We start from the raw sequence: 14,079 nt of genomic DNA, 5'->3' as shown, positions 1-14,079 counted from the left end.
TTTTTAAATTAAAAACAAATCTTGATACTATGTATAAAACATAATTGATGAGAACATACTGTACAGCACAGGGAACTCTACTTAATGCACTGTGGTGACCTAGATGGGAAAGAAATCCAGAAAGGGGATAAATATATACGTATGGCTGATTCATTTTGCTGTACAGTAGAAACTAACACAACATTGCAAAGCAACTATACTCCAATAAAAGTTAATTAAAAACAAATCTGGGTAGGACCTCATTGAGAAGTGGGTCACTAGGAAGCTCAGAGAAGGTATTAAGAAGCATCACTGAAAAGATTAGTCTTAACACCCAAACCTTCTGCTTTAAGACTTCAAGTCAAAAAGATATTTAGTGCTTTGTCTCCATCCTCCTTCTGATATAGGGAAGCCAAGAAAAGCTATACCTTACTAAATTCCAAATGTCTTTGGTTTTTGGTGAACAATATTGCCGATTTACCAGAACTAAAGAAGAAGATATCTAGGTAGGAAAATCCACAAAAGGTGTTTCGTGGTTTGACACCATGAACACTGAAGTGACCTTTAGCTGCAATGAAACAGCCTGTTTTTATTTTTGTTTTTAACTCAGTTTTCACCTTCCTTCATCCCCCAGATCCTTCTATAGAGTCCATGAGCCTTTCCTAATTTTGTGACTATTAAAAAATATATAAGATACAAATATACAGATGATTCTACAAATTGAGTGAAAGATGCCAGCTACAAAACGGCATACAGTGTACGACTTCATAAAGTATGGGAATAAGCTAAACTGATATATGCTATTAGAAGTCAAGTAAATAGTAACCATTGAAGAGATGGCTCAAATTGGAGAGGGTACCCCTGGGATGCTGTGTCTTGACTGGGTGCTGATTAAATACTATGATCAATTAATGAACACTCAGCAGGCTATCCACTTATACGTGCACTGTCCCGTATACATTTGATACTTTCATAAAGAGTGTGTGTGTGTGTGAAATTTAAATTTTGAATTTCCTGAAATATAATATGAGAAGCAAGACATGAGAACCCAATCTTGGAGTTGCTCTTGCGGGGGTGTATACCAAAGGAGCTGTGAAAGACTAATATTTTGGTTGCACAGAACACACTTTTCTTTACTAACTGGACCAGAAAGCCATAAAGAATGAACTGCAGACTTTGAACTGTTGTGTTAACCAATTAAGACAACAAAAGAAAAAAAATTAAAGTAGCCACAGCCTCTGATTTATTAAAGATTTGTGTTAAGCACAGGGATTAAATCATAGCCTTTAACTTAATAAGTTTAATGTTTTTTAAGTGATTTATTTCAGAGTTCGCTTAACAGCTCCCCAACCAACTAAGAGACATTTTGTTTGCTATTATAGTCAAGCCAAGTGTATCCACCCACCAACGATAGGTCAAGTTACAAACAAAATAGTTCTAGGCTTTCTGGGCAGCAAACAAATCAGCGTGTACTCAGTCACGCCACAAAACAGTCACACAAAAACCTGTTGTAGATGTGGATGTATATATTTTTAAAAGATGTCAACTGATTTCATTTGTGGGAGAAGTAATTCGAATTACTCAAACATGGAAAATGTGCCATTAAACATTAAAATGTTTTAACACAATGACAGAATCTCTTGAATTTACTTTTATTGAAAAAACACAGTTTCAAAAAAAAAAAAACCCAAAAAACAAAAACAACCATGCGTAGCCTGAGGCTTTCTTGGCTCTTAGAAAGTATTTTAAATTCCAGGATTCACACACAAAAAGATATTTTTTGAGTACTTACCAACACATTATTTGTTGATCAAGACAATCTGAAGAACATTATAAAACTGATTATGAATCATTTACCTAAGATTTTTTTTCTTCTTTCTCTAAGGGAACATATTAAAAAAAAAAAGAATGAAAATCTTAACCAAGCATTAAATTTTGGTTTCAGATGCCAAAATAAATCAAACTATTTAAGGTCAAAATTAAATAGAGAATGTAACTCAAAAGTTAACTACTTTACAAAAACCTTATAAACTCAGTAGTGAGGAATTGAAATTTCCCTCTAATTCGATATTCATTCCCTGAATATCATATTAAAAGGGTCCCAGCCTGGTGGAGGGAAAACACCTTGGGCCCTGCAGTCAGGCTTAACTCTGCTATAACCAGATATGGTTCTACTATGCACTCTCACAATAAATACTCAGACTGTCTGACTCCCTCTTTGATAGTCTCTAAAATGGAAATAAAACCACCTATGTTACAAGGTTATAGAAATAATTAACTGAGGTAACATGTTAATTTCCTTCCCTACAATTAAACTTATTTCATTTTTAAGGTTTAGTACTACCAGACGTTGGTTTTAAAAAAAATATTTGAAGAGATGACAGCAAATATCTAAAGTTTCAAATAGTTTTATCTGGCATGTGTGCTCTTCTGACTTATATGAATGACCTACTGATTATTACTAAAAATAAATTGTGAAATGTCTTAGAACTGCATATGGGAAAAAAAAAACACTGAAAGGGCATTCCTTAGATTCCTTACTGGAAGCAGTAATACGAAATTCGATACTTTTTTTTTTAATGTGTGAATTGTCATTTATATTTTAACCAATTTTATTGTGGTATGATTTACATACAATAAAATGCATCCATTTTAAGAGTATAGTTCAATGAGTTTCAAAAATTATACATTCACCTAACCACCACCGTCAAGTTCTAGAGCATTCCTGTCACCCACAAAATTCCCTCATGCACTTTTGTAACCAATCTCTTGTCTCCATCCATATCCAGCCCCAGAAACCACTAAACTATTTCCTGTCCCTACAATTTAGATTTCCCTTTGCCAGAATTTTACAAATTTTGATATTTAATGCAATAGAAGAAAGTTGAATAAACTCAAAATTTATTATAATAATGAGGATAAAGAGAGTCATTTCACATTTCTAGTTCCAATAATTTCTGGAATAATAAAGATTCCAAATTATGATCCTTTAATTTTTTTTTTTTTTTTTTTTTACTAATTCCTCAATCCACCAAAACACCAAATTATATACAGAATGGGGGTGGGGAAACTCCACATGAATGTTTTAAATTATGATGGTCAAGTACAATTTTTTAAAAAACACAAAAACAAACATTAAAACTAAGACCATAAAAATATAAAACTATATGGTCATACATAAGTATGCTATGGTCAAGTTAATTTTTAAAATCAACATAAAAAACAATATTAAAACAACAGTATGTAGTAGTACAGAAGTACACTATTATTCCAGGATTTATTTATTTATTTTTAATATAGATAGGTATATTTTGCAAAAGAAAATCTAAGAACAGATCATGGATCAAATACTTCTCCAAGTTACTGGATTATGAATGCCATATTATGTTTATAATAACACCTCCTTTTAAATGACTCAAGCTGTTTTAAAAGCATTACACCACGAATTCTCCCAATGCTACCTGAGAAAGTTAAATATCTTACTTAATTGAGGCTGTAGACCAAAACATCCGATTCTAATACTAAACATTCTTCTGCATCTCAAGTTCTAGGTACTGGTAAGGTCCACTTTAGGCTACCTTTTCACGATCAGAACAGGTGAAAAATTAAAAATTCAATCAGTCAAGAGAATGTAAGAAATATCTTAATGGTTTAACCAACTAGTATAATCTCTCGGGCACAGATAACTCAGCACAGTGTGGTCATTCCATGATACAACATGCAAACTATCTATTACATAACTACGCATTAAATTTAGCCAATTTTCCTTGGACTTACTTATAAGCTCAGCCTGCTACGGGTTGTTCTCAACCCAACTTTAGGATGTTCTAGTGTTAGTGTATGTTATCTTCATCTTATTTCTACTCTCATTGATTTTCTGTTCTTCAGTTATAGCTTCTCTCTGTGGTCTATGTCCAATTCCTCTTCATTCAGAGGTCTTGAAATCCCACTGATGATTTTGGCTGTCCTTCCCTGAAGCTTTTCTAGGTAGATACCTAGTGATTATGCTAAAACATTAGGTGGTTTAACAATAATTTTCTTGAACTGTAAGTAGAACTAAAATGTTTTGTTCCACACAGCAGGGGTTCTCAAATCTGACTGCACATTACTCCACAATTTATTAAATCAGTCCCTACCGGACTTTCAGAGACCATCTAATCTGATCTTTTGTAATTATAAACAATGCTTCAATGCAAATCCCTGTATGTGTAAATATATACATCATGCATACATCATGAATACAGACATATCTGTAAAAATGACTAGAGAAGAACTTGCTAGGTCAAGAGGCCATATTTTTTTTAAAAAAGAACTACTATTTATTGTTAATTTACAATGTTGTGTTAGTTCAGGTATACAGCAAGGTGATTCAGTTAAACATACATACATATATATATATGTATATAAGTTCTTCTTCAGATTCTTTTCCTTAATAGGTTATTACAAGCTACTGAATATAGTTCCCTGTGCTATATATAGTAGGTCCTTGTTGTTTATCTACTTTATACATAGTAGTGTGTATATGTTAATCCCAAACTCCTAATTTATCTCTCCCCCCTTTTGCCTTTGGTAACCATAAGTTTGTTTTCTATGTCTGTGAGTCTATTTCTGTTTTGCAAATAAGTTCATTTGCATTTTTTTAGGTTCCACATATACGTGATATCATATGATATTTGTCTTTCTCTGTCTGACTTATTTCACTTCATATGATAATCTCTAGGTCCATCCAAAAGAGCTATATTCTTAATGCTGAATGATATGCTATCATATATGATAAACTATTGTCAATAGCCCTCAAAAATCATACTCTATCACTCTGAATACCTGAAAAATCTCTGCATTTCAGGTTAGTTATTAAAGTCATTCCAAAGTCTTTGAAAAGGAATCATTTTGGGATATTTTAAGCAGCCCCAAGAGTCACAGGACTAGAAAGTCCCTTAGAGATCAACTAATCCAACCAGGCCTGAGGTTTTATTATTGAGGAAAATGAGGTCAGCAGAGTTTAAGAGACTAAACTACATCTGGACCAGATTAGAACCCCAGGCTTTCTGCCCTTGACACTAGCTCTTGACCTTGACACTATGTCAGGGCAGCTCACTTGCACAGAACAAAGTTATTATACTCTTTGTGCCCAAACCACCTTGGATGACACACACAAAGTTATCAATTAACTATCAACTGACAGTTCATGCCAAATTGTGGTAAATGTTGCAGGAAACGCATGTAGATAGCAGTCCTCAACATACGTACTGCGCATATATATGCAACCCAAGAGCCTGCCTGCTCTAAGTACAGTTGGAAGCTCAGACAAGGAAGTACACTGGGTCCTAAAGAGAGTAAGAGGGAAAAACTGAGCAGTATTTACGCATAATCTAAAATAGAGCTTAAAAACTCGATTGTAACACAAATCATAATCTTTAAGTTAAATTTTTCAAAAGGTCCCATTTAGATCCTGAATTCACCTTCTGCCTACTTTAAACTCATCACTTGGTATATGCAGAAGATGTAGCTCTTACTACAATATTTATCTGTATATACTTCCTCCCTGGCATGAATAGGTTTGCTTAATTTAAAACTTATCTACATTCAGTTAAATACACAAAGACTATCATCCGCTCAAATTAACTGGCATAATTTACTGAAAAATTCAAACAAAAATAAATTTGTAGAAGGAAAAAAACAGAAATGTGAGGCGTAATGATTTGTTGGTACAAATTATGTTTCAGCTTAAAGTTCTTAACCCAACTTGAAAATAGATTCTAGAAGGTGTACTCATGGCAGATGTGAAATAATTACTCAAATAACAAAATCCAAATTCCAAATCTATCATATTTTTTAAATGGCTGATGAAGTTCACCACAAGTCTGTGCAGTGCTTAAACTTGATTAATTTTTGTATTTGAGCCCAAAGAGCAAATTTGAATAATGTTAACTTGGGCAAACCCATAGAAAGTACATACAAACACTACACTTCTTAAATAACAGCTGATTTTTTTTTTAAATCACTCTTCTAACTTGAGACTATCCCTTTGAAAACACGATGGAGATGAGGATTTTTTTGAAGGCGTTTTAAAGCAAGATTAACTGTTGCTTTAAGTCCTGACAGTTCACAATTAATAACCCTAAAGATTAATGAGGCGCAACAGATTTAAGAATTGAAGATATTTTAATGAAAACGGAAATTAAGGACAGTTTGGTGCAATACACTGTCACCAAAATAATCTGTTCCAAGAAGAATTGAGTCTCTACACGTAAAAAATACAAACTATCTAAAAGAATTTCCCCTTAAAATCTCAGTTCAAACTTTCAGAAGAAGGTCAGGGTAGACTCTGATGAAGGTATGAAAGTCTACTTTGTAAGTAAATTTTGAACTTGCAATTAAGGCCTAAAAAATTATATATAATTTTAATTTATGTATATAATTTTAAAATATGCTTATATTTTAGGATACACAAATTATTTTTCAAATCACACCTAGAACATGTGCAACACACACCACTTGTTAGTAATGGCCACATGCCACAAGTTTAAAAAAGGGCAGAGACGCATAAGTGGAATAAACTGTGAACACCAACTATGTTAATTCTTACTTTCATAGGAACTTGTTACAAAGTTGTTGAAAATCAAATAAACATGGTGAATACATATATGGTCTATACTTAAAATGATTATTGTATCCTAGATTTTCCACATTCTAAAACAAAGCTTTTTTTTTACATTTCACGTGTTGAATATTAATGCCTTGAACGTCTATACTTAATAGGTGAAAATCACATATGGTTTGTGCATCTTTTTTCATACATCCTCATCTAGGGTTGAAAGCAGAACCAAGGCAATAAGACTAAGAATCTAGAATATCTGTGAACCTTAAGGAGGTGTCCTTGATTCTTCATAACCCATACAAACATATTTAAATTAGAACAATGCAGCTATGCAATTAAAATGGGAACTAGAAAAACAAAGCAGGCTTCTAATCTATTCATTACTGGATGGGTAGTAAAAGTAAAATTGGTTTTTATTCCTGATGATAAATCTATTTAAGGATTTGAAAGTCACTTGTATAATTTAAAAGGAAAGCTTGTCATAACTTTGTGATATCCCTTGATCAGTGAAGTTTAATGCTCAAATTCTGCTTTTTTTAAAAATAGGACGATGCTAATGCCTCAAGCTAAAATGAGGAAGAATAGAGAAAATCTTAAACCTGAATATCATAATATGCAAAATTGACTAGAATTATGTAAATCTAGGTAACAGAATAACTCAACTAGTAAAGATTCTCTCAAAGTGAAAAAAAAGAAGTGTTCCAAGTAAAAGAACACTTCAGTTAATTAAAGGCATAAAGTCCTTTTGAATATTCAATTATTCTTCTTTAACTGGTCTGAAAAAATAAGGTGGCTCCGTATCTACACTAATAACCTACTCATTCTCTTTTCTAAAACTCATGACTCCTTAGTCTGGCCTGAAAACAAATGAACAAACAAACAAACAAAAACCTAGACTTTTAATAGCAGATGACTGCAGAGGGGCCATTTTCACCTTGCGGATAGAGCTGTGTTATTCTGGTGTGTAAAGCAGACCATTAGCACAGTCATTTCCAATCTCAGTGTGTACAATCCACAAGGTGCACTTAACCCTAAAACTCATGTTGCATAAACTGCTCTGCTTCCACTTCTAATGACCTTGCAAACCACTCAATGTTATTGCTCGACTCGAACCCGTGAATAACCCAAACTTGATGACAAAGTTTTAATCTCCCCTTTCCTCGAGGTTTATAAAAGTCAACAAGACATTGGCTTGGAAGAAACTGAGAAAGAACATACAATGGAAAAGGGAAGGGCGTGATTTGACGTTTATAAATGATATATTTTTAAAATGCTTAAGGAAATAAAAGAAAATGACCTACAAAATCCACACCTGGTTTCAAGGCAGATGACTCAAAGAGGAAATGAGATTGCTCCAGTGGTACACACTTTAGTCCCATGTTATTAGCGACCAACAAACGTCTCCTCCTGTCCTAACTTCACTGCACAGTATTCAATTAAAACTTACTTTCAGATCAAAAAGTTGGTGAGCATACCATCCACTGCTGGACTCACACTCTTAGAACTTATTATAAGTTGCCTGTAAATAAGTCAGACCATGCCATGATATCCAAAACATAATGTTTTTTAAAGTGAGATTTGTTTAATCTATGACATATTTGTTTTAAAAAAATCTGATGTCCACAGGGTTAAGTTTATCTTGCTTTCCCCTTAACTTCAAACACTTGAAGTAGCACTTTTCTCCTTCTTCCCCATTCAGCCTAACCTCTTCAATAAACCCCATTTTAAAAGAAGAAACAATAAATGAAGTGACAGGAGGTGAAATAATTAGTGTGCGCTCCAAGAATAAAGGGCGGTTTTATAACAGGAGGTACTTTTGTTAGCAAGTGACTGGCAGGTCTCCTCCCCCAAGTTACGAGAAATTCCATCCACTCCCCAAAAGTGCAGAGGCCAAAATGTCTAACAGTTTTGAAACCCCCGAGTCAGGAGAGAGAATGGGGACGGGGGAGGGGGAGCGGACTGGCGAATGGGGGAAGGGGAAAGAAAAAGACCAGCTGGAGATGATAAGAACAAAAGGAGAAACCCAAGAAAGGAGAAAGGAACGGCGGGACCCGGGCGGCCCGGGAGCCAGTGGGAGGGAGAAAGCCGGAAAGTAGGAGAACTGGACCCGGGGGAGGAGAGCGCGGAGCCGGCGCACCATGGACAGGGCTCGGCGCAGCCGCGGCCCACACCCCTCTAGGGGGTGGCGGGAGGGAGTGTGAGAGACCGCGGGCGCCAGCCCGATCCAGCCCCCGGCGCCCGCGGCCGGAACGCGCCAGGCCCTGACTCACGCAGACCACAGAGAGGGACGATCCGCACCATCTGTCCCTGCCCCGGTCGCCCCGGTGGCAAAGGCACTTCCAAGCCGCGCCCGCACTTTTTGGAGCGGCCACCGGCCGGCCACTCCTAGCCGTCAGCGGTGCGCTGGGGGCCCTTCAGGCGGATTCCCCTGAAGATCCTGCCCTAAAGTGAAGGCGGACACGCCCCTCTCCCGCAGCTGCTTGGGGCCCCCGCCGCTCGCGGGGGCAGACTCGCGACCCCCGCCCGGACCCCGCCCAGCGCGGGTGTCGCAGCCGCGGCGCGTGGCGTCGCTTCACAAGACCCGACTGGCCATCCGGGAGGGGCCTCGGTACATCCTCCGGGCGGACGCCGCGGGAAAGTTGGGCGCTCGGCCGGACTGGGGATCCGCGGCGCGGAGTGGGGAGGGAGGCTGCGACCAGCCTGGAGCAGGTGCTTCCTGCCGCGGAGGAGCCTCCCGGTACCGACTGCGGGGAAAGGCTGTCTGGCGCTCTCCCGAAGGCGTGAAAAGTAAAGGCGCCCCCAGGACGCACGCAGGGCAGAGGCAGCCGGACAGGAGAAGAATAAAAGCCGAGTAACGGAACTTCTCCCCGCCCGGCGGGATAAGGGGCGTGCGGGCCAGGGGCTGGGTGCGGAGGCGCCGACTCGCGTAGACTCTTCGGGGCTAGGGGGTGAGGTTTTCTTTTCAGGCAGGACCGACTCAAAAAAAAAATTGTGAGGGCAGGAAAACAAAAATAAGAAGCAACTCTAAGCTGCGATAAAGACAATAGAACGGGGGAGCCCTTGGGCACCGGGAGGCGCGCGGGTGCCAGGGTGAGGTGGGGTGGAAGCAAGTCCCGTAACTAAGATACCAGAGTGAGAATTCCTACTGCAAACTCGCGACCCATCCCTGCAGAAATAAACAAACAAACAAAAAATGGAGCAAAGTTCAATGCTAAGGGCGAGAAGCGCGGAAAACTGCAAAACCGGAGTGCTATCCTACCTCACCTTTCTGCTGCCTAGGGACACCCCCCGCCCCGCGAGCTCGCCTGACCCTGCAGGAGCAGAGGGGGCCCGCGATCGGCCCCTTCGGGACCCGCCAAGAGAGGCGCGGGAGACCGGCTGGCTCCGGCAGCCCTGCCCTTGCGCCCTGCCCAAGCCTAGTGTCTGCGCAGCTCCCGCCCGCTTGGTGCGGCAACTCCCTTCCCGGGTGCGCAGCCGGGCCCCGCAGCGGCGCGGGGAACAAAGGGACCCGGCGCCGCCCGCCCCACCCCGCCCGCGGCCCGGCCCGCGGGGACCGCCGCGTACCTGAAGCAGGGCCGCCAGCAGCGGCAGCAGGGTCCGCGGCGCTCCCACTATCCGGCACATGGAGGCGGAGAGGGGCCGAGCGAGGAGCCGGAGGCGGCGGCGGCGGCGGCGGCGGCGGCGGCGGCAGCAGCGGCGGCAGCACCAACAGCGGCGCGGAGAGACGGCTCCAGGCAGTTTCCACCCCCTTCCCTTCCCTCCCCACCCCACCCCCTTCGCCGCTGCTCCCCGCTCCCCGCCAATGGAGAGAGAGCAGATGACAAATAGCGGGCCGCGGAGTCCGCGGGACTCGCAACGCGAGTAATAAAACAGACCGAGAGATCAAGGAGCTGGGGAGGGGGCGGGGGAAAAGGCGGGCGTGCGCGTGAGGGTGTGTGTGTGTGTGTGTGTGTGTGTGTGTGTGTGTGGCCGCGGTGGCAGCGCCGGCTGCTCTGCCCAAAGCGCAGCGGAAGCCAGGAGGGATGCAGGCGGCGGGGACCTTGGCCGGTGGAGGATGCGGAGGTGGAAGAAGAGCGGCTGGCACCCCCCAGGAGCTCCGCAACGCGAGGTTTCGGTCTCGGGGTTTTGCTTCCTCCGGGTCCCCTCTCTAGGGCCGCTCGGCACGACGAAGACGGCGGCGAGAGCGCCGCGGGGAGGGCGCTTCGGGCCGTGAGCGCTGCGCCCACAAAGGGCAGCTGTCCCGCCGCCCCCGCTGCGTGTGGGCTGAGGACCCCTTCTGGGCTCCCCTTTCCGGTCCCTGGGAGAGTTGGAGACTGTTCTCTGGCCTCGACCCGCGAGGGTGAGGCCAGGGTCCGGCGCGGCCGCTCCCGCCGCGGCTCCGTCCCGCGTAGCTGCCGCCGCGGCTGCCCCTGCTGGTTCCCGCCCGCCGGGAACCCGCCCGCCGGTTCTCGCCCCGCGCCGCTCACTCGCGCGCGCCGCCCCAACCCCCTCCGCCGCCGCCGCCGCCGCCTGCGCGCCCCGCTCGTCCTCCGCAAGCGCGACCAGGGCGAGCTGCCGCCGCCGCTCTCCCCGCGCTCGCCCGCCCCGCGAGCTGCCTGGCTGCGCAGCCCGCTCCCCGCTCGGATCTCCTCCCGCCGCCGCCGCCCTCGCCCCCGCCTCCCTCCTCCGCCGAGCTTCCCCGCCCGCGTCGTGGCCAATCGGAGGCCACCAAGCTGCAGCGGTAGCCGGCCGGATCCGCGGCAGCCACCCGCCCCCGCCCAGCCGAAGCGCCCCATTTTTGCTGCAGCCAGCGGGGGGTCGCCGGAGGGAGGCCTGGGGTGCGCAGAGCACCGCCCCGGCAGGTGGAGGGGCTGCGGGAAAGAAAAGAACTTGCGCAGGAACTTGATTGGTGGCAGGTTCATTTGTGGACCGCGAAGGGGAATCAGAGATTAGGCTTTGGAGAGGGAATGCGTTCTCCGTCGCCTCACGCACGCTTCTCTTTCTGTTCTGGCTGTTTTTCTGGGCAGGGGCCGACACAGCAAACTGGCGACGCAGGCAAAGCCCATCCTGGCCATTGTTGTCTGCGGCGCTCGCCGCGAGCCACCTGCGGGCCTGGAGGGGGGAGGCCCCGTGGCTTCTCTCGGGCGCACGCACCTCTCCCTCCGTTGCGGATGTGCTGGAACAGCCCAAGTTTGTGTGTGCTTGTTTTGTTGTTTTTCCCTCTGGGGGGTTGAGAGTGCGTGTTATTTTATTTGAAATCTCCTGTTGTCTGTTTCTACTCGTTAGTGATACTGTTCACAATTTTTAGCAAACGGTCTAAGGGACTTTGACTCCCTCCGTACACCCCCCCCCCATAACAACAAAAGAAAGTAAAGAAAGAAAGAGAAAAGGGAAAACGACCTAAAACCAGAACTTGCCGTGAAAATAGGATTATCTGAGACATGAATGACAGATTCAGAGTTCGCACCAAGTAAAGGATATTTGCTTCCTCTTTTTAAGGCATGAACTTGGAGTGGTTCACAAAAAGTGAGAGACTTTACAAGTTTGGGTCACAAGCATTTGTGGAATGGACGGAAGGGTGAGGAGCAATTGATTTTGGCGAGGTATTAAGTTTTTGTCAGAACTTTTTTTTTTTTAAGGTTTTTCAGGTAAATAAAAATACGGTTTTTTCTCTAAGCGTTTCAGCACTTCGGAGATCATTGAACTTCGTTGCGGTTAATGTACATTACTCTTCTGCTTTGGGTAACTGAAGTATTAAGATTATTTGAATTTGAGTTTCAGGATACTGATCATTTAAGAACTTGATAATGAATCTCTAAAAATCAAGTACTAATTTCTTTGACGTAAGTGATGTAGCTTTTAATAATGTACTGTCGCTGGCTAGGCTTTTCAAAATTCAATATTCATAGGGAAGTTTATGCAATTTTAATTAAAACATAATATTGTAGGCCTTTTTAAAATGAAATTCAAAAATTTTTTCTGGATTTTCTTTTCAAAAGAATAAGGAAGGTCATGTTAATTAAATGTAAAGACAAAAAGCCCCACTTGTTCTTTCTCTTCCTTCTTTGCTAGATATTATTGTCATACTATGGTTGATTGGCCTAAAATTACTCCTCGCAATAGGGTATTTATAAATTCCACTTTCAAGGAGTCATGCATAATAGTAAAACACTTAGTAGCAATATGGGGATATCCTTTGTTGTATTCCAAAGTGGAATTTATAGATCCCATCTCTATGCCTAAGCATTAAGCTGTGATCCTGGACTTGAGACTTTACTTACATCCTCACCACTCCCAGCAATAGCCACTGATGTTTATTGCCATTCTGATTAATGTAAAGGTAGAAGAGATTTCAGCATGAATAACTATTGCTTGTTAGTATTATTTGCTTGAAGCTTTAAACACCATGCCCCTTATAAATTAAACTCTTATTATGACTTCAAAATCTGCTTTGGAATGCCTGTCAGTCAACTAATTCTCTGACTCCAGTAGATTTCAATCAGACAGGTAAGCATTGGCAGCATTTTATTTTTTTACTTTTTTATTTTATGTCCAGCTTCCATGCCTCTCACTCTTCAATGGTTATGGACTGCTTTGGAATCTTGCCTGAGTTTAACCTGATCACGTGGTCAGCCGAACCTTGCTAATCAGCCTTTGATCACAAGAAGGGATAGCCTAGTCTCAAATCAACTTATTGGAGACTTGTGCATCCATTTGATGCTAATGAAAGTAGATCTAGTGTTGACTTTGACACCCAACACAAATGGTACTTTCATTGCACCATTCTAAAGGTAATCTAACGGGGCCTTTCATTTCTCTGGGCAAGTGGTGACCCAGCGGTCAGGATTTCAGCTTCTCCTCAAGGCATTGCCAGTCTGAAGACTTCCTATCAGCTTGCTCAGCTCCAGGGCTGCAGGGACTTAGGCAGTGACCCAGAGAAACAGCTTGATTGTGAGGGAAGGGGGGAAAGAGGGGGAAAACCAGAAAAATAATAATTAAAACTAAGGCTGGACTCATAACACTGAAAATCAGCCTAATCCCTTGATTTCTGACCTAGGCACTGCTGCCGATTTACTACAAGGGGTCTGCAAATGAATACCTGCATCAAACATTACAGACAGAGTGACTAAATGACGCCTCTTGCACTCATGGCAAGTTTTCATATGCATGTAAATGCCATGATGATTCCTTTTTAAACGTTCATTTCAAAGAAAAGTCATAATAACTTTTTTTTCTGGTGTGTATTCTCAAACAGGAGTTGCTAAACGTTCATTACGTGAATGTTTTTCTAAAAGGATCCTGACATTGGAAAGAAATGCAAACAGTAGTTGTCAAGTCTGCACACACACTCCTCCCAGACACACACACCTCTGGGGCAGGACACACACTAGTCTTGGCCTCTGACACCCAGCTGAGTGTCCTTCCCAAATGTTAACTCAAGACCCTCCACGCTTCCCCCTTTCTCTCCCCATCTCCAGGGCAAGCTGGGATTATCCCTTGTCCCTTAGGAAGTAGCCGTC

At 42.8% G+C, this 14,079-nt stretch overlaps 1 protein-coding gene across 1 annotated transcript in view; it reads right to left on the bottom strand.

The window, feature by feature from the left end:
- CDH2 (cadherin 2) overlaps positions 1-10,299 on the bottom strand; it is a 215,007-nt gene extending 204,708 nt beyond the window's left edge. The window contains exon 1 of the mRNA XM_082852826.1: positions 10,145-10,299. Within this exon, the coding sequence (XP_082708952.1) occupies positions 10,145-10,204 (60 nt within the window). The 5' untranslated portion in view covers positions 10,205-10,299. The remainder of the gene's footprint in view (positions 1-10,144) is intronic.
- Between the last annotated feature and the right edge of the window lie 3,780 nt (positions 10,300-14,079).

The sequence above is a fragment of the Leucopleurus acutus genome (assembly GCF_964270905.1).
Source record: "Leucopleurus acutus genome assembly, chromosome: 13".
Classification (NCBI taxonomy): domain Eukaryota; kingdom Metazoa; phylum Chordata; class Mammalia; order Artiodactyla; family Delphinidae; genus Leucopleurus; species Leucopleurus acutus.
Note: the sequence above shows the minus strand (reverse complement) of the source record. Positions and strands in the feature narration are given on the sequence as shown.